The 19,283-nt window shown below is 39.9% G+C and overlaps 2 protein-coding genes across 3 annotated transcripts; both read left to right on the top strand.

The window, feature by feature from the left end:
* The first annotated feature begins 1,854 nt into the window (after positions 1-1,854).
* Positions 1,855-15,557, top strand: mthfd2l (methylenetetrahydrofolate dehydrogenase (NADP+ dependent) 2 like). 2 transcript variants are annotated; one of them, XM_040155519.1, is made up of 8 exons: positions 1,855-2,025; positions 3,779-3,963; positions 4,160-4,282; positions 5,186-5,338; positions 7,576-7,683; positions 12,329-12,421; positions 14,586-14,711; positions 15,077-15,557. In XM_040155519.1, the coding sequence occupies exons 1-8, from the start codon at positions 1,883-1,885 to the stop codon at positions 15,190-15,192; spliced, it is 1,047 nt and encodes a 348-aa protein (XP_040011453.1). In that variant the 5' UTR covers positions 1,855-1,882; the 3' UTR covers positions 15,193-15,557. The 2 variants fall into 2 exon arrangements, with proteins under 2 accessions (XP_040011453.1, XP_040011454.1); XM_040155520.1 differs by lacking the exon at positions 1,855-2,025 and adding an exon at positions 2,557-2,656.
* Positions 15,558-17,258: 1,701 nt separating this feature from the next.
* epgn (epithelial mitogen homolog (mouse)) lies at positions 17,259-19,161 on the top strand. Its single transcript, XM_040156107.1, has 5 exons — positions 17,259-17,386; positions 17,727-17,858; positions 18,063-18,183; positions 18,365-18,517; positions 19,058-19,161. The coding sequence occupies exons 1-5, from the start codon at positions 17,353-17,355 to the stop codon at positions 19,110-19,112; spliced, it is 495 nt and encodes a 164-aa protein (XP_040012041.1). The 5' UTR covers positions 17,259-17,352; the 3' UTR covers positions 19,113-19,161.
* Positions 19,162-19,283: the final 122 nt, after the last annotated feature.

Below are 19,283 nucleotides of genomic sequence, written 5' to 3'. Positions count from 1 at the left end.
TGTGTCTGACTATTTGTAGGCTCGAGTCAGTGACTTCTTGAGGTAAATTGGTGAGTTTTAGAGATGCTGGTAGGTAGATTTTTTTACCTTTGGACAGAGAAAATTAGCTGTTCCCCTGTATTTCTGTTATTTATTTAAAATTTAGCTGACCAGCTGCTGGCAGGAGCTTCCTATTTACCATACAGACATCTAATTTAACTTTCAGCAAGGAAGCGAATAAGCATATTCTCCCAAAGTGTCAAACTATTCCTTTAAGTTTTTTGCTTTTCTTTTTTTTTTTTTTGTATAATGACACTGTGAAAAACTCTAACCTGGGTCCTTTCAGTGATGTCATTCCATGTTTGGATACATCCAGAAAATCCTATTCCAAGGCATCATCTCCCTTACTGTACCACACAAAATGGTATAGAAGCCTCGACAAGCCACATCACCTGAAAAGATGGACAGAGCAGGGTTAACCAAGCAGTTCCAGTTTTCCGTATCATTTCATTAAATATTTTTTTTTTTCACTTGAACTCTGAGTAAATGTGCTTAAATGTATTTGAGCAAGCTGCGTACTTACTGGCATGGCCAGGGTGACCTGTGAGGGTGCCCGAGGGCAAAAACTTGTTCTTAGGCCCCTCTTGACACACACAACACATGGTATTTTCACTATTGCCTCAGGAAGCCAGGAACCAACCAGTACTCTAGAGCTGAAATGATTAGTTGATTAAGCAATTCGATGAATAACAGAAAATTAACTGTGAACAATTTTGATAATTACCAGCCACGACAGCGGGGCTGGTATTGTTTTCACATTATGAGTCTGAGTGTGTGTCATCATGGCAAAATGTGGTCCTGGAGACACCTACTGTAGCGGGAACTACCACAAAGGCGGTTTTGAATACCTGGCAGGGGTTTATATGTCTGTCTGTCTGTGGACTGATTTAGTCACGAAGATACAGTCACGAAACTTTACAGATGTGTAGTTGAGATCAAATTGGAGGCCAAGTTCAAGGATGGAGGCGCCCCAACCCATTACTACTGAGTATTCATTTAATAATCCAGTGATGACGGCTAAGTACTCAGAATGTCAACATGTTGATGGGCATCGCAGCTGGTGCGATCCCATCCCAAGATGGTATCTAGTTGATTAATCAATTTTTAAGCTAAAATGCCAAAACTCCAGTGGTACCAGCTTCTTAAACGCAAATGCTTACAGGTTTCCCCTTGTTTCTAAAGACAGCATTTTTGTGTTTTTGACTGATAGTCAGATACAAAGCAATGCATTCACTTGGACTTCAGGAAATAATGATGGCATTTTAAAAAAAAACTATTTTCTGACATTCTATAGACTGGGCAATCAATCAAATGATTAAACAATATTGCCAGATCTATTGATAATGAAGATAACTGTGGGTGGAAGTCTTAAACTACTTCTATAATCGAATAATACAACCATGCCTGAGGTTTTCTGTGTGTTAATTACTTGACACAGAAAAAAATGGAAGCAATTTGATACAAAAAAAATTGAGCTCCATATACATTAAAACAGTTAATGTTAAACTAGATTTTGACAGAGTACCTCTACAAGAGAGGTTGTTGGATGGCGGACTTGATATTGTACTTCAAGTGGTATAAAGTTCTAACAAATTTATGATTCATCGAAATCATGTAGACCCAAATTATGCGGCACAAACTGGATTGTTTTATTTCATTCAATATAAATAAAGAATAATAAAGGATCTACCACAAACAAGTTAATAAGATGCAGTATATTCAGTATGTGGAGTGTGTACAGTACAGCCTATCATTCATCAGATTTATTGTGTGCATGCCCCCCCTACCCCACGCACACGCACACGCACGACGTACACACGCTCTATGACACACGCACACAAACATGGCGGCCTCTGTATCACCGCTACGCTCCTCCTTCAGGATTTGTAGCCCGTTAACGTTACAACATCACTGCTGCCGGGCCAAACTGCGGATGCACAGAAAATGTGAGAGTCAAAGGAGACACCTACATCAGTCGGCGGCGAGGTAAATGGCAGCACGTTTTAAAAACCGCTGTTTTTTTTTTTTTCTTTTAATGCACGGCATTACTTTGCGGAGGAACGGGTGAGCGACGCTTCTGCTTCACCGGTGAGGGCGTGTGCGCCGTCACGTGTCAGCGGATGGTGACTGACAGTAGGTTTCACCGTTCACGGTAGAGAGGGCAGGTTTAACGGACGGTACCTTCAGCTGGGAGGTCAAGAGCTAGACCGATTGCACCGAAAATGCTGTCAACAAACCAGTCTCAAATACATTACCTAGCTTAAGAACGAACTGCATTCGTGTAAGGTTGGACGCTGATGCTAGAGGACGGTTAGCTGCAGTTAAGCTGTTAACACGTATTACCGGGGCTAATAATTACCGTCTACCGTTGTAACTTATGGTTCTTAACACACAGGTGCCTCAGTAACCGCCACCATTTCAAAAACAACAGCACACATCATCATTTCACTCGGAGGACAGGAGCCGAGTAACGTTTTTTTCGTTGCTCTGGTTACTAGTTTAGGGGTGTGTCAGTTGCCGAGAACGCCGCTAGAGGAGCTCGTTTATTGGTGCACCGTGTGCGCCTGCGTATTGCCTCGCGAATCTACCGCACGGAAAAGAACCGGGGGTTCATTTTGTATGTCATGTTTACGCATTTTAAGCTCTTCGTTTGTCATTTAACGCCGTTTTGGTTAAGGAGCAGGGGTTAGCTCAAATATAGCACATGTCCCCCCCTGGTCGGAACACGACCACAACCATAGATCAATTTACTGTTAGTTGCGGTCGTTTCCATTAGCATGGTCAGATTAACCTCCTAGTAGGCCCCGGACCAAAAATTGGTTCGCAGATTATTTTTCCCCAGTAACCAGAAACAGAAACGAAGTTTCAGTTGATTAAACAGTCACTCGATTGCCAGAAAAAAATAATTGGCAGCAGTTTTGATAATTGATTAATCATTTTCAAGCAAAAATGCCAAAAAAAAATCACTGGTACCAGCTTCTCAAACGTGAATATTTGCTAGTTTATTTCTTTTCTATTACAGTAAAGAAAGCTTGTTTGAGGTTTTTAAAAAAAAAATGCTGGTCAGACAACAAAATCAATTTGAATATGCTAACCTGAATTTCTGGCAATAATGATGTTCATTTTTCATTATTTTGTGACATTTTATTGACAGAAAAATCAATGGGTTATTGAAGATAATAATTTTCAGATGTGCTGATAATGAAGGCAATTTTTGGTTGCAGTCTTGCAGGTCTCTCATGTTTAATAAAACGACCTTGCCCGAGGTTCTTTGTGTGTTACTTACTTGACACAGAAAAACCTTAAGTAGGACTGAGGATGTGTAAGAGTTGATATTGTACTTCAGTGGTGCAAATTTCTCGCAGAATTGCGATTAATCATATTATGTAGACAGAAATTATATTGAGTAAACCTGGGGCTTATGGGGGGCCTTGTTGGTTGCCCCCTTTGCCTACATTGGTAATCGTGCCTTGTTCCATTGCAGCTTCAAAGCTAACATTTTGACATTATTTTGCTTGATGAAAATCAAAATAGTTAGTACTCTCTTAACATTTAACGTTTTCAATGTACTGTGTTTAATAGAGCTGCACATTTACTATCATATATGACTATAATCAAAGACGACTGTTTTTTGTCAATTAACTAATCATATATTTGAAATAATGTGTTAGACATTTTTTGTGTCTGTTTTTCACCCTGTGATGTTGTATGAACTGTCTGTGCGATTTGTTTTCCCTAGGCAAGCTGCTGTGGTGATTTCGGGGATAGAGTTGGCCCGTCAGCTCCACAGAGAAATCCAGCGTGATGTGGAAGAGCTGGTGGCTCAGGGCAACATGAGACCCCACCTAGGGGTGGTCTTAGTGGGGGACGACCCAGCCAGTCGTACCTATGTTAGGAACAAGACCCGGGCAGCCAGCATCCTCGGTCCGATATGAGCATGCACTAATGCATTTCAAATTTTAGGCATGCGTGAACTTACGCTGTAGATGCACATGGATGAACACATTTCTCATAAGCAAAACTAATTTAATGTAGTGTATTTTCACACAACTGCAAACTAACATGCACACAACAACATTTTGAACATGGAGTGTGTGTTTGATGTGTATGTGGTCTCCAGGTATTTCCAGTGATACGGTGGTGCGGCCTAGCTCTGTCTCCCAGGAGGAGCTGCTGGAGCTGATTGACAAGATGAACCGTGACTGGAGGGTCAGCGGCCTGTTGGTGCAGCTGCCACTTCCCGGTAAACACGGGCCACAGCTGCAGATGTGTTTTTGCCACTGATATCAGAGTTACCCAGCGTTCACTGGTCTCTGCAGTTCAATTCGTGGTGATCCCATATAAAGTAATATATATATATAGGAAAGGTTTGGCTTCTTTAATACCAGGTACACAAAGGTCTCATTTGAATTTGCCTGAGGGACACAGGCCTATTGTAGCACGTATCACTGTAAAACAGAGAACTGTAGGTTACTGGACCTGAACAGTTTTACTGACAAACATTAACACACATTTACAATACACAACACATACAATTATTCAAAATAAATGGTACGCAAGTTTCACTTAATCCCTTTTGTTCCTTATCTTGTTTAGAGGATAAGCTATACTCTTTTCAATCTTGTCTTAAATTACTTTTGTCAACTATATTTTCATTAAGTAAAGAGGTGGGGATGTTAAAAGAGTTCAAATAAAATAAGTTTTTTTTTTTTAACCTTTCAAACCTCACGTAAAATTCACATGAAGCCAACATAAAGTGAATTTTAATGTGTTTTGAGAAAGATTATTTTTGACATAAATTATTTATTTATTTTTAACTATTCATTGTTATTTATATTAATATTTATTATTCTGTTTATAACTGGGGATACATCAGCCTATCAAGACTTTCCCCACACATCTTTTTTTGTTTTGTTTTGCATTGTATCATTTCAGTGGCAAAAGTTCTAGCGGAGGTTACGTGGGAATCAAAGCAAGGAAAATATTTATGGGCAGATTGTATCAGGCTAATTGTTGGCGACATTGAAAATATCCCCATACTGTGTGTTTAGAACAGCATGTAGTGCAAGTGAAGAGTGTAGTAACCAAAAAATTAGTCTTGTACGTATAGTCACTGAGTATTTGTCCAACTCCCTCCCTTTGTTAGAGCACATCAATGAGCGAGCAGTGTGTAATGCCATCGCTCCGGAGAAGGATGTGGATGGTTTCCATATTGTGAATATTGGGAAGCTGTGTCTGGACCAGAGATCAATGGTGCCTGCCACACCCGCAGCTGTCTGGGAGATCATCAAAAGAGCAGGTAAACTAACAAAACCTCTTCCTGTTCCAAAAACGTGAGTATAGTTTGAATTTTAAGTGCTAATGTATTGTACCTTGAATTTAACTCAGCCATGTAATTCATAATGAAAAGTCATCCAACCTCAACAAATGAGGACTGATCTTTAGTTACAAAAATTTTAGTCAACTCTGGATGCAAAAGGGAGGAGCAAACACATATGCTCCTGTCTTACCATGCAGGGCCCACTAGATGGTGCATAACAATAATTTTCAAACCTTAAATCTGTTAACTCTGCAAATGTGCTGCACCAGTCAGTCATCCTCATGATCAAGTAAAGGATGTAAACATTCTTCCCATTAAGAACTAGGGCTGAATGTACTGTACCAAATGCAAAAGGCTAGGAAAATAAAGTTTAGTGGATTATTTTTCCCCAAAATATCTCAGTGTAGTATCTAATAACTACTTCAGATATCCTTGTGAAAAATATATTGTTTTATTTATATATATAGTCTGCCTGAATGAAGTGTCAGTAACTTAAAATAAGGCATATCATTCTTCAAATCTATCAGCCAAGGTTACATTTAAAAAAACAAAAAAAAAACAACTCATGATAAGAAAATGAAGGGATTGGAAGCCAGTTGTTTAGAAACAGCAATTCTGTCTATTCCTGTCTGTGTGATGGTTCAATGTGGGATTTAGATTTTGGCTGTACTGGCTGTACATGGAGATGCTACAGGCAGTACTATAGTTATAATATTAGAAAGTTGGCTGCCATGGAAAGTAACCCTTGGTTTGCCAGAAGAGGGTTCTACTGTGCTCAACACCCACTGCTTCAATTATTATGATTATCCTTACTATTAATATATTTAGTTTTATTAGTATTATTATCCACCCTATTATTACAATTATTAGTTTTATCATTAGTCTAGTTGTTATTATACATCTTTATATGGTACATGTACTGTGCTATGTTTTCTTTCCTCCCTCCTCATTGAATTGTTGGTCATGTACAAGCAGAACATGGTACCCACTGCTTGAGACCATGAGAGGGCAGGGTGATGACTGTCAGAGAATTTTTTCAATTCCCATACCAGACATTGTTGAAGCAGCTTAAGATGCTTTCTGCAATGCCTTATGTAGAATTTGATGAGGATGAAGGCAAACATTTTTCTCTCCTCTGTGTCTGCACTACATGGACATTCTGCTGGGCTTTTTGGACAAGAAGGAGTAGATGTAGTTTTGATCATCAGGTTAAGCTCCTTTGTAATGTTTACTCCAGAAAAGCAAATAAATCAGCAAAATATACCTCTCAGCTGTCCATCTGTATGCTCACAATGTTTTAAAGGCTCTTAAGCTCTTCATGCGTGACCACTATAGACAATATGTGTTCCATAGTACTCAAAAGATTTCAGGTTGATCAGGTCCCAAAGGTGAGATATCATTATGACTTTATCCTTCCAGGAAACAATGCAGCCCCCTCCATCATCACAGTGAATAATAAAATAATATTCGCCATGATACCTTTCCAGGGTTTTAAAATCCTGTCTCAGAGGATTAGAGAGCTCTGTGCAGTGTTTTTGAGACTGATAAGCCTTCAAATTCATGGACATGAAGATGCTACTCAAACTGGACTTCCTGGCCTCATTAGTACTTGAAATAACCCAGCCCACCACTGCAGCCCTTTGCATTGTTTAAACGCAGGGCTGTTTTTTAGTCCGAAAGCCTGCTAAGATCACCTGGATTTACTAAATGTGTAACTGATCGAGCATGTTTACTGGGGAAACTTTCAGATATAGTGCTCTACATAGACAGGTTTTTGTAGCTGTGACCATGTAAGAAACATTGTAAGTTGACAACATGTCTGGCCAACATGCATACAGTGGAATCCAAATCAACAAATTTAAACTGAAATATCTGCCTAACACAGACATACCTATCCTCCCACTATTAATCACGTTGATGACTTTTGTCTTTCCTGACAGTGAATGTAGTAATTGTCACATGTGCAATATTGTGGTCCCAGGCTGTGGTGCAGCTGGCCGAATAACCTCCCTCCCACATGCCTGTATGATCAGTCAAAGGTGAAATACTTCCCCGGGCTCTCTGTGTGATATTTTGTTAATTTTCTGTATTTCATTTTTATCAAATGATTTTGCCCCTTGTGTGGGGCAAAATCTTTGTCTAAGCTGAACAGTACAGTCTATCAGACATGACTTATGGAAAATATTCTCCTATATTCTGAAAATGTGTTTTTGCAGGTATTGAGACAGTGGGAAAGAATGTGTTGGTCGCTGGTCGTTCCAAAAATGTTGGAATGCCCATTGCAATGTTGCTGCACACCGATCGCAACCATGAACGCCCCGGAGGTAAGTGCATGTGTGCATGTTTATCTCTGAGTATACAGATGAACCAGCATTGTAATATGATTGGAGTGCTGCTTTTTGTAGGCAAATAATGTTGCACCATCTTGGTTTTCCCAGAAGGACATTTGGTGCCTTGAGGTTTTGTCAGGATGTGATCAGTAAATGAAGGCTTTAATGACTCCTTACCTATGAAATCAGACAATAAATGCTGATGTATGTCCTGCTGGAGGAGTTCAAAAGGGAAAAGATGAGGGATTGTGAAGGAAAAGCACAGGCCGTGACTTCTGGCATTGTGCGCCACAAGAGGACGGATCAACTTTCCTTATAAGGATGTAGGAAGAAGGAGGGGGGTTGGAAAGGCAGTGCATGGAATTTACTGCTTAGATGAAGCAACAGGATATGCTTGACCTGTCAGTATAGTGGTATTACAGGTCAGATTAACACAAAAGTATAAATAACTTAGTAGCAGCTGCCTGCAAACACAAGTTTACTCAAGTTACAATTCTGTCTAATAACTGCCCTTCAATTACAGGCTGATGCTACTAAAAGTAAAGAAATTTCAGCTGTGCAAATATGAGATGTGCCATTGAGGACAGTGTCTCGTATGATACATTAGAAAGATCTTGGGTTCAGTTAAATGTGATAGATGCACATGAGGCCAAGTAATAACCTGATCAATAATGGTCCAGAATTTAAAACACTGCCAACGCTTTGGGTAGTTCCTCTTTTACTCTTCACGCTAAACGGGTTAGCAAGCTAATATTATGTTTTGGTGTTGGATGAGGTTAACTAGTTAGCTCCCCAACAGTTACACGTGGCAGTTACTCGGTATAATTTAGTGTAGTGTCCTTTGCAAATAATTTCTTGAGGACGGATCTTTTGGCTGAGTGAACGAAACTGAATCACTTCCGATCTGATCATCTCTCAGTTCAGTTGATCACTCTGTCAGATGTGAGCGAACGTGCAGGGATATACGGTTTTCTTAGTCAGGGGGAGAGAGAGGGTCATTTGGGGGATACCCAATTGACAAGTACAGTTGGGTATCATTTGCATAGCAATGGGGGTTTATGTAATGTTTCCTAATAATATTGCCAGAAGGAAGCATATATAAGGCAGAATTTAGAATTTAGAATTGGTCCAAGCACAGAACCTTGTGGAACTCCATGTCTAACTTTTGCATACGGGAGAATTCATCGTTAACATGTACAAACTGAAATCGATCTGATAAATAGGACTTAAACCATCCTAGTGAGGTTCCTTTTAATGCCAAGTAAATGTTCCAGTCTCTGTAATAGCACTAAGTACAGCACAGCACTAAAATCTAACAAGATAAGTACAGAGACCTTTGTCTGATACAATTAAAAGGTCATTTGTTACTTTCACCAGTGCTGTCACAGTGCTTGGCGCTTCAATCCTGACTAAAAATCGTCAAATAAACTATTGCTATATATTAGTCACAGAACTGGTGGGTGACATCTTTCTCAAAGATCTTAGTGAAAGGTAATGTTGGATATAGGTCTATAGTTGGCTAAAACACTTGGCTCAAGAGTAAACATTAATTTTTTTGACCTCCAGTTGGTGTAATCCGGTGTTGTTACAGCTGATATGAGTTACCTTCTTACTATATTTACACTCATCCTTAGCCAGCAGTTTTAAATAGCAGTCAGTGTCGCCAACTCTGGCCCCAGGAATACATTTGACTATGGTCGCTGATGTTGCCAACTTCACGTTTCTCAAAACAGAGCTGCCAAAAATCAGAGTTCTTTCTCTGATTGTGTGTCGCTGAGTGAGTAGAACCTGTTCGAAACCTGAACCGGTTGGTGGTGAACCATGGACTTCTGCTTAGGGCTACGCGTCTTGTAGCAATGCTGGGTCGGCTCCTACCGGTTAATGGGCCTGGCTAATTACAGCAGTTAACAATTGGGTTTCCATGGGGCGGAGCCGCTCTTCCAATTCACTGAGCCTCACCTCCAAAACTGCAAATAAACTACATTTATTACATGTACCATAATCCCTAAAGGAGGGAGAGGAATAACTAAATATAAGACACACTGAGCAAGAGAGAACAGGAAAGTGAGAGGCACAATTACATAAAAGTTTAAATGTACAGTTGGTAATTAGCCGCTGTGATGAAGAAAAAGCAAAATTATCAGGGTAGAGGTAGAGCAGCAAAACTCGCTACCACTAACACAAACGCCAGCAACTGGAAATTACACAATATGCAAGTACCGCAGCACAGCAGAGGAAACTAAGCAGGTAAAAAATGTAAATATCCAGAATTATAAACAAAGTTTGGCGTGTTTATCAAAGTGACAGCACTTCCAGTTCTGGAAGCCAAGGATCATGAGGAATATACACCATTCGGCAGTGTTTCAGTTCATTGAGTTGGACTAAACAGTCGGAGCTCCAGTCAAGCACCGAATGATTCAGTGAATGAACCAACCTTTTGAACAAACCTTTTCAATGAATTGATTTTAGTTATTCAGAGTATCTGTCTTCAACTGTAAACCCAACAAGTGAAAGCATATTAAAATATAACCACTTTACATCTTAAAAGATGAACTTGGATTATTAAAGATTTCAGTCCTTATCTGTTTTTTATATCAGATTGTGTCAGTGAACTGAAATTTTGTGCATGTCGGAAGACATTGCTGTGAGGGAGAGAAAGTGAATGTGCACCAACATGAATGACAACAATACAAAGCTGATGAAGCTAAATACAAGTACCTGGTATAACAGTGGTTAATACACACCGAAATGTTGACTCTGCCAAACTTAAAAATATTGAAAAAAAAGACACACACACACAAACACACACACACATACACAGACACACATCCTTGTATAACTATGTTCGTAGGGACCTGTCATTGACATAATGCGTTCCCTAGCCCCTTCCCCTAACCTTAACCATTACAACTGAATGCCTAACCCAAAACCTAACCCTAACAACGTGATTCTCACTGGAACCCTAAAACCCTCAAGCAGCCATTTAAACTTGTGGGGTCCAGCATTTTGCTCCTCACAAAGCTGTCGGACCCCACAAGTATAGTGGGCTCCAGGTTTTTGGACTCCACGAATATATAGTAAAACAAGCCCACACACACACACACACACACAAACGCATGCACGCACACGCACACACACCCAAACACACAGACCCCCCCAGGTATGTGATCTTTAAGTGTGATGTGCTCTGACTTGCCTTTCCCTGCCTCTCATTCTTATCTACCTTGAAGCCCTGTCATGACTATGCACGATGTCCTCCCACATTCTAGAAAAAGATTAGGGTCACTATCTTCATGTTGTTTATCCTCATTGTGCATTGTGCACTACCTAAATCAAATGCCCTTACCCTTAAATCAAATGTCCCTGTCTTCAAGTATCTACAACCAAGTCCAGTTGCCCTCAATTCAGCCCTTCTTGGATAACCATGACCCGGATGGCTGAGAATCTTCACAGACATCTTGGAAGACCATAGCAGGCTCAACAGTAATATAACTACAAGAAAGGAATATTTTAATATTTATTATCATTTAGATGAGCCAAAAAATAAGCCCTCCAGGATTAATATACTCAAAGAGTCAATTCACCCAAATTACATCATTTTTTTCTAACATACCCCTAGTGTTGTGGAGCCATGCAAAAAACGTAGGTTTAACATGCTTAGGTTTTGAGATATCGATCTTGGAAACCTGCCCCACCAACTCGATACAATAGAGGTGAATGGAGTTTAGTTATGACTATTTACTGCAGAGTGAAAATAAAATCTGATTGATCAGTCACTAATAGCTCCTAATGAACTTTTGTGAAAACTGACAGATCAAATAGCAGTTATAGTAAAGCACCAAGATGCATAAATCATAAAGACGTAGAGATTTCATGTAGTCCACTTGTAATATTCATCAGAAGGTTCTTAAAAGTTTAAATTTTATGTTTATGTTACCTAATCTTGAATTTTAGTGTTTTAGTTGAAATAAAGGACTGACTACTTCTGGTACTTTAAAACATGTTTTAATAGTAGTAAATGGTAGTAAAAGAAATGAAAATGAAATGAACTAAATTAAATAGTGGCTAATTCTTTTTTTTTTTTTTTTTTTTTAAACGGCAGCTATTGTATAAACTTGAGCTGGCCAAGTTTAGACAATACTGATTGACAGTCCTTAGTCACTAAATAAGAGGCCTTTTGTTTGTACAGTGCCATTGATCTTTAACCCTGAGGGTTATTATTATGTTTCAGAGAAGTGCAGTAAGGTTTTCTGACGTCAGCAGAAGCAGACTCTTTTTTAGATGAGGCACACCTTAGAAAACACTGAAAAAAAAAAAAACGCCATATCCATCAGAATAACTGTTACAGCCAGCTGTTTTCACAGGGAGTGTTAGGTAGTAAGTAATTCTGAAAGAGACCTTTCATTGGAATCATCCTGTTTAACAATATTTCTGTCGAGCTTTTGAACTATAATTTTTCACTACTTTGAGCACCAGATATAAAATTTAATTTGCCCACATTGTTTCACCCACATGTCTCAAAGGTTTGGCACTTAATACCACAATTATCTGCAGGGTTAGATACCTCTTGAGGTAAGTGAGAAAATATTTTTTGTTTTATATGGGTGAACTGACCCCAAAAAGTCTTGTTTCATCTCAGGTGATGCCACAGTGACCATTGCCCACAGATGCACACCGAGGGAGCAGCTGAAAGAGCTAACGAGCCTGGCTGACATCATTATTGCAGCTGCAGGTAATTACAATCCAGACACAAGGAAGGCACAGTCCTGTCTATTCTTTTACACTTCAAAAACTGATTAATTCAGATTGATGAGTAATACAATATCATACCTAGGGTATCACAACACATCGGCCAGCTTTTGGGATGAATGTTTGGCATTTGTGCTAAACAGAATTCCTTAAACAATCAATCAATTATCAAAATAGTTGCTGATTAAATTTTTTTTGATCAATTAATAAATTATTGTATTGGCAGTCGTTTCGCCTCATGATTTTGGTAGTTGGGACCAATATTAAAATTATGCCCATTGCAAAATCAAGTTTGCATTTACAACACACAGTCTGACTAATAACTGTGTCATTCATCTTTGTTTTCACTTTCAAAGAACTGGAGTAGCTCATACTGTTAACCAGGAGAGTTTAAATGTTTGCTACCACTCCTGTTGTTTTCCTTTGAAAACCTCTCACTTCATTTTTCCATTAACAACAAATTTTCATTATAAATCAAACAAATTCAACTTGAGAGTAAGTGAGTAAGTTACTTTTTATGGTGTTTTTGAAGTGGCTCCAGCCTCAAGTGTACAACCCTTAAACCATTATCAGATGTCTTGTCATTATGTTGGAACTGCCACACAGGGGATTATGTGGCCTGGTAATGCAAGAAGGAGGAAAGATTGTGAAAGTGCTAACCAGCCCTTACTTGAAGTGATCTTGGAATCTAAACAATCAAAATAAAAGTTTCAGTATATTTACCTGTTACTCTGCCCCATATGTGGTGGCAGATTACAGTTTTCTTTTAGAACAATAGTGATCTGTGACAGCTGGAATATGGGGCCGTCAATCAATGCAGAACATAAATATTTGTCGAAAAACTCTTTATCATAATCCCCAGAGGGGTATCAAGTTGTATTCCATTTCCAATAAAAGAACCTTTTTCCTGATGACTGAAAGATTTAGTTTCATCCAATTGTTAGGTTTCAGTTTTGAAAATAAGGAATTGCCTTTACACTGTACTGTGTGATTAAGTGAACCCAGCCATCGTCTTGTTTTCATGTCACTTGGGAAGTAGCACACGTTTCGGTTTAGCGTTGGTCAAAATCAAGTGTGTGTTGAGGATTAAATTGTTGTGGAACTTGATGTAATCCAAGTTAGTGGACAGTTAGACTCAGGGTGTAGATTGGGGGTAGTATGTCACTCCTCCGGTGTCTATGAGCAGTGGTATTTTCTAGCGTTAAACCAGGTACTTAACTGTTATTTGGCCCAGACCTGATCCCATTGTTTTGCAGCTATAATTGCAGTCTGAGGTGTTCAGATTTGGTGGTTATCAAGATAAATATGCAATGCTTAATTGTTCACTTCCTCCTAGACAGTCAGCTGAGGTATCATCTTATTCTGCTCTGCTGCCTTTGAAATTCAAGGTGAAGTGGTAATTGTCCCGACTTTACCCAAAAAACAAGTCATTAAAGGAGATAACAAGTATCACTGCAGAAAGGAAATGACAGCTTGATAACTTAATGGAACCTGCAGCACTTTTATTTTGTTTTTGACCTGGGTCATTTACATTAGTATGGTGGTTTAACCACAACAATTAACATTTCTGAAATTATTTTTGAGGTTTTAAACTTTAATTACAGGCTGTCTGAGTCAAATCAACATTTTCAGCATGGCCAGCAGCAGGAGACCGTCCTTCAACAAAGTGAACGAAGTGTTGGTACATATCCATTCTGCTGAAAAATTAAATGCCCTTGAACATGTGTACCAAGGCTGAGTTACCACGTGGGCAAAGCAGCCAACTGCCTCAGGGCCCCACACCTCCAGGTGCCTCCCAAACCCCGTGGTTCACTGATCTGGCAGTTTTTGTTAATTTGATTAATTGTAACCATGGGAATATGCTGTATTAAAAAACAATGTCAACAGACATGACAAGGGCCGTAGGGTGTGTCTTGCTTTATTATGTGATCTTGAAAAGCTGTTTTGAAGAGGTGCCCTGTGTCAAGATCTAGTTTTAAGAATTTTTTTCAACTGATATTTTGCTTGCATTGTGCTTACAGCATTATAGCACAAAACCTGGGGCCATGTATAATTCTCTAGGAGTAATGTTCACATTTTCCCGGAACAATTAATGAAGAATCATTTCCTCTTCTAACTGTATACCCCTCCTTGGTTTTTGTGCATAGGCGTTCCTGGGCTGATCACAGCAGATATGGTGAAAGCGGGCGCAGCAGTCATTGACGTAGGCATAAACCGTATCCAGGACCCAAACACGGGAAAACTCCGGCTCATTGGTGATGTGGACTTTGAGGGTAAATAATCAAAAAGTTCATTACAATATAAGCTGCACCTTTTTATATAATTTCTAAAACAGCAGTAAAAAAAAAAAAAAACATACTATATTGAATAATATTTTAGTTACTTGTCATTTGTTTTGCGTTTTTATCCCTTTGAAAATATCTGATCGCTGAAAATATATCAATCTTAATGACGCACACTTAACAGGTTTCTGAACGCTGACATATAATTATAGGATTGCCAAGATCCAGACTCAGTTTACCACATGTAATGTTGTTCGACAGAAAGAAAAGGTTTAACATAGACGTACCTGTTAATCTTGGATTTGGAATAAAAAGACTGCTACTTAACTCAGAGTCAACTGTATTACTTGTTGTAGGAGTGAAGGAGAAAGCAGGTGTCATCACTCCTGTTCCTGGAGGCGTCGGTCCGATGACAGTCGCCATGCTGATGAAGAACACTGTGACTGCTGCCAGAAACGCACTGATGCATTAAAGACAGACACAGTATAAAGCAATTCATTTTAATGAGTGCTATACAGAGCAAACAGTATATGCATACATACACACATACATAGATACATCAGTTTATTTAGGTATACACACACACACACACCTCGCTAAACATCTAACACACTTTTATTTAAAAATCCATGATCTCAAGACTCCATACCTGCTGGGAAACTCACTTGATATGTACTTTGTTTATATTGTCGATTTATTCATTTATTTATTTAAGTTATTTATTCCAGAGTTCACTTTTTAAAAATTTAGATTCATATTTTTTCTACTGAAGTCATTTTGGTTCATGTTTGAACATTCCAGATTCACTGGAAAAGGAGTATAAATAAAAAATACCAATGCCATGCCAATACCGCAGTCTTACTTTCCTTCCTTTAGGTTTTTAAAAGGATAGGTTGATATTTTTTTAAGTCTGTCTTGAAACAATACTCACTCACCCATATGGGAGAAAATCCATAGTCCTCGTTCTGTGTAAACGTGCAAAGCTAAACTGAAGCTAATATGCCGCTTCAACAGTCTGGGTTAGACAAATCAAGTGCGTATCTTCCAAAGTTCATCTTTGTGATTCCCAGATGATGTTTACTTGCTGAGTCATTGTGTCGGAGAGACATTTTTAACGCAGAGCGAGGGCTGTGAATTTATTTATTTATTTTTTTTGCTCATCTCTTATGTTAGAATGACTTTAGGGAGAGAATTCGTCCCTTCTGAACCTGTCCTTGAAATCCCTTATGTGAAGGATTTTTAAATATCAGACGTTTACAGCTACTCGTATTGATATCACAGACGCCGATGGGGAACACTTACGCCACGTCCCTCAATGCATCTGACCCAGGCAAACGTGGGAATTGTTACTAATGCCTGTCCGCCCACCTGTTTGGTGCAGACTGACACATCGTGAACACTTTTGGATGGATTGCCACGGGCCCCAGGGAAGAATGCTAATCACAATAAATTGGCTTACAACCAAATACATTTAAAAGTCCGGACAGTCACGTCAGCCTCAGCCGTACCTCTTGTTTCGTGGTAATTAGCCAATGTTAGCATGCTAAGGCGGCAAAATAAGCATGAAGGTCAGCGTGTTGGCGTGGTCGTCACGCTCACCTTGAGATTGAAGGCCAGGTTTAAGTCGCGCGGGATGAAAGGCTGAGATGAGAAAAATTCCCATGTCTACGACTTGCAAGCGTTCTCGCCACCTGGCGACGCAGGAGTTGGTTTTGAGACCAGATCTTTGGGTACCCTGACCACCCGGTAGAAGCGGCTGGTGCAGCGACTACCGGCTCCCGCAAATGCGGTGCAAGTAATGGTCCTTCCAAGCCGGGAGCACCACGGCTGGGAATTAGATCCATGTCGCTGCGGTGCTTCTCGTGCTAAATTCTACCCATTTCTTCCTCTGCCTACGGTACACACAGCGCGGACCTCACTGTCATTACAGTTAAACCTGTCATTTAGTGCGTGAGTGAGCAAAAATCCATATTTACTTATTGGAGAAGGCCTGCTGGTAAACCTGTCTCTACCTTTGGCTGCTAACCGGTAAAGAACGCTGCATTTCATCTTTACAGCGTCCGTCATCTGTGTTTCTACATTTCTTCTCTATACGTCCTCCTGTCACCTGTCATATATTAAGTTAGAGGAAGCCACCAAAAAGAAAAAAGAATAAAACTTCCTTTTGTAATCACACTGTACCTGTGAGGAATTTAGGGCTTTCACAACACCTGTAACTATCAATGAAGCAACCTCTCAAAACTGCAAAGGAGGCATTTAACATGAAACTATCAATCTGCCAAGGGCGTGCGTGGGTTCAGAGACTTCCAAAGAAGAAACAACTTTTAAAGAGCCCCCCACACACACACACACACACACACACACACACACACACTCCGCCACCCAACCGCTATCATCATCAGCCTTCTGACTTTGTCTCTGCACGCAGAATCACTGCAAATAAGGGAAATGATGCAGAGGGCTTTTCGAAAGGAAATGCTTCTCATTTTTCAAAATATCTTTGGTTCCTTTGATTGGCTGTTTAAATCTATTCAGTGGTTGGCAGCGCAGGTATATAAGCTCAGCAGAAACCTGTTGCTGAGCACACTGCTCAGGAAGAAGGACATCAGACACCACACCGCCAGACAACAAGATGTTTACACAAAGACAGACATGCCTGGAGAAGGGTAAGTGTCTAGTTTATTCGGAGGTGTCAAATTTGAGAGGAGAAAGCATTTTTTTAATACTTTGGTTTTTGTTACTACCCCTTGTCCTTGATTATTGCAAAGCAATTGAAATGTGGTGTCTTTGTGATGCAGACCTTTCCATAAAACCAGAAAAAGCTGAAGTTATACCAAATTGCGGGCAGTTTTTCTCAGATTTGTGATGTTGTAGAGTAAAAGAACCACAGTATTTGTAAAGGAAGAATCCGGACTAGAAAAGTGTTGCAGCTCAGGGGATCAAGATAAACTCTTTTCACATTAAGATCTCACCATCTAAATGAATGTTTCCCTCCATGTTTTCCAGCCCTCTTCTCAGCAGTGGCAGCGGTGATTCTCCTGACGGCGGCAGGACAATCTGCGATCCTGGCCGACAGCATCCCGACCACAGCAGCTCCTCTCCTGTCAAATTCATCTCTGACCCCACAGCTCAACGACAGTAAGTGGCTTCGGTGGAGTCTGAGTTTCAGCTTGAAGACGTACGGCGGATTGTGTAGAATTTAATTTCGCACTCTTGCTGATTTAATCATTAGTTGATTAGCACTTCACATATCAGTTGATTAATTAGCGGAACGAATGGGCGCCCGTCCCCCTGTGTTGAAATGTGGTAACTGACTATGATGCTGCTCTTTTCCTCCTGCAGGCAGTGCGGAGGAACCTCGCGTTCTGCACCTGCACAGATCGTGTGGAAGCGAGCACGAGAAGTACTGCGAAAACGGTGGCGAGTGCATGTACCCCCAAGACAGCGACAAACCTTTTTGCATGTAAGATATAAAGTGTCGCTACACACGCACACTCACATTCACGCCCGCTGTAGAGGTGCCCCGTGCATCCTGAACATGTTTTAGTTATGATCAGTAAAAGCTCTGATTCATACCCACATGCACATGTTGGTTCGTGTTCACCTCTGGAATGCACTCTCAGATTTCTCTGTGTGGTCCGCAGCTGCACGTCCTCGTACAGTGGGCCCCGCTGCCTTTTCATCAATGAGCCCACTCGCTCTCGGCCCGAGTTAGAGCAACTGATTGGCATCAGTTTTGGGGTAGTCATGCTCATCTTTACCCTGGCCATCATAATTTACTGCTTTGCCTATAAGAGGTGAGTATCTACTGTGCAGGCTTTTCTTTCTTTCTGTCTTAGTATTAAAGGCATTTAGGAGCAGGGAATTAAAGCCAGAAAACATTTGAGTAAAAAATTTCTATTTATTTCTGTCTTTCAGAGAAATTCTGAAACACAAACTAACAATTTTGACATTTGCATACCATTCCCCAGCCATATTCAAAAGATTAGTTTCATCCAGATCTCTGATATTTAGATTTAGTGAAAATATTGTGCTTTACTCTGGATTTTTTCTTTCTTTTTTTTTTTCTCACTCCCTGGACCCAGCACTCTTTTGTTGCACTTGCCTTTATGAGCCGGTCAGTCAAAGTTTTCTGGGAATCAGTTGTTAAGTCTTTCTGTGTATTCGTATTTACATCCAACAAAATGTTGGATTTCCAGTCTTGTTAATTTGCAGTTTGGTGTATTTACAGTTATAAGATTACAATTTTTGCACTACACATTGTGCCAAAAGCAGTTGTTAGTGCAAAAACTTCCTGAGGTTCTAATACAAATGTTTGTTTGTTTTTTTTTCCCCAGGTGTATAAAATCAGCACCACTAATAAAATCTGCACCATCTGAGACGTCAGTGTGACTCCTACAATATACTGTTCCTCCTCCTCCTCCTCCTCCTCCTCCTAATCATCATCATCATCATCATCATCATCATCATTCTCAGTTCTGACACACAAAGCAATTATGAGACTCTAACAGCTTTCGGTACTTTATAGGACTTTTCATTCGATGTGCATAAAGAAGGCCACTA

This window comes from Xiphias gladius, chromosome 19 (genome assembly GCF_016859285.1).
Source record: "Xiphias gladius isolate SHS-SW01 ecotype Sanya breed wild chromosome 19, ASM1685928v1, whole genome shotgun sequence".
Classification (NCBI taxonomy): Eukaryota; Metazoa; Chordata; class Actinopteri; order Istiophoriformes; family Xiphiidae; genus Xiphias; species Xiphias gladius.
The sequence above is the reverse complement of the archived record's forward strand: the minus strand, read 5'-3'. Positions and strand labels throughout refer to the sequence as shown.

Coding starts and splice junctions, on each gene's coding strand:
- epgn (XM_040156107.1), top strand. CDS start 17,353: ATGTTTACACAAAGACAGACATGCCTGGAGAAGG. Junction 18,184..18,364: donor AGCGACAAACCTTTTTGCAT/GTAAGATATAAA, acceptor TGTGGTCCGCAG/CTGCACGTCCTCGTACAGTG. Junction 18,518..19,057: donor TACTGCTTTGCCTATAAGAG/GTGAGTATCTAC, acceptor TTTTTTCCCCAG/GTGTATAAAATCAGCACCAC.
- mthfd2l (XM_040155519.1), top strand. CDS start 1,883: ATGGCGGCCTCTGTATCACCGCTACGCTCCTCCTTCAGGATTTGTAGC. Junction 4,283..5,185: donor GGTGCAGCTGCCACTTCCCG/GTAAACACGGGC, acceptor TCCCTTTGTTAG/AGCACATCAATGAGCGAGCA. Junction 12,422..14,585: donor CATCATTATTGCAGCTGCAG/GTAATTACAATC, acceptor TTTTGTGCATAG/GCGTTCCTGGGCTGATCACA.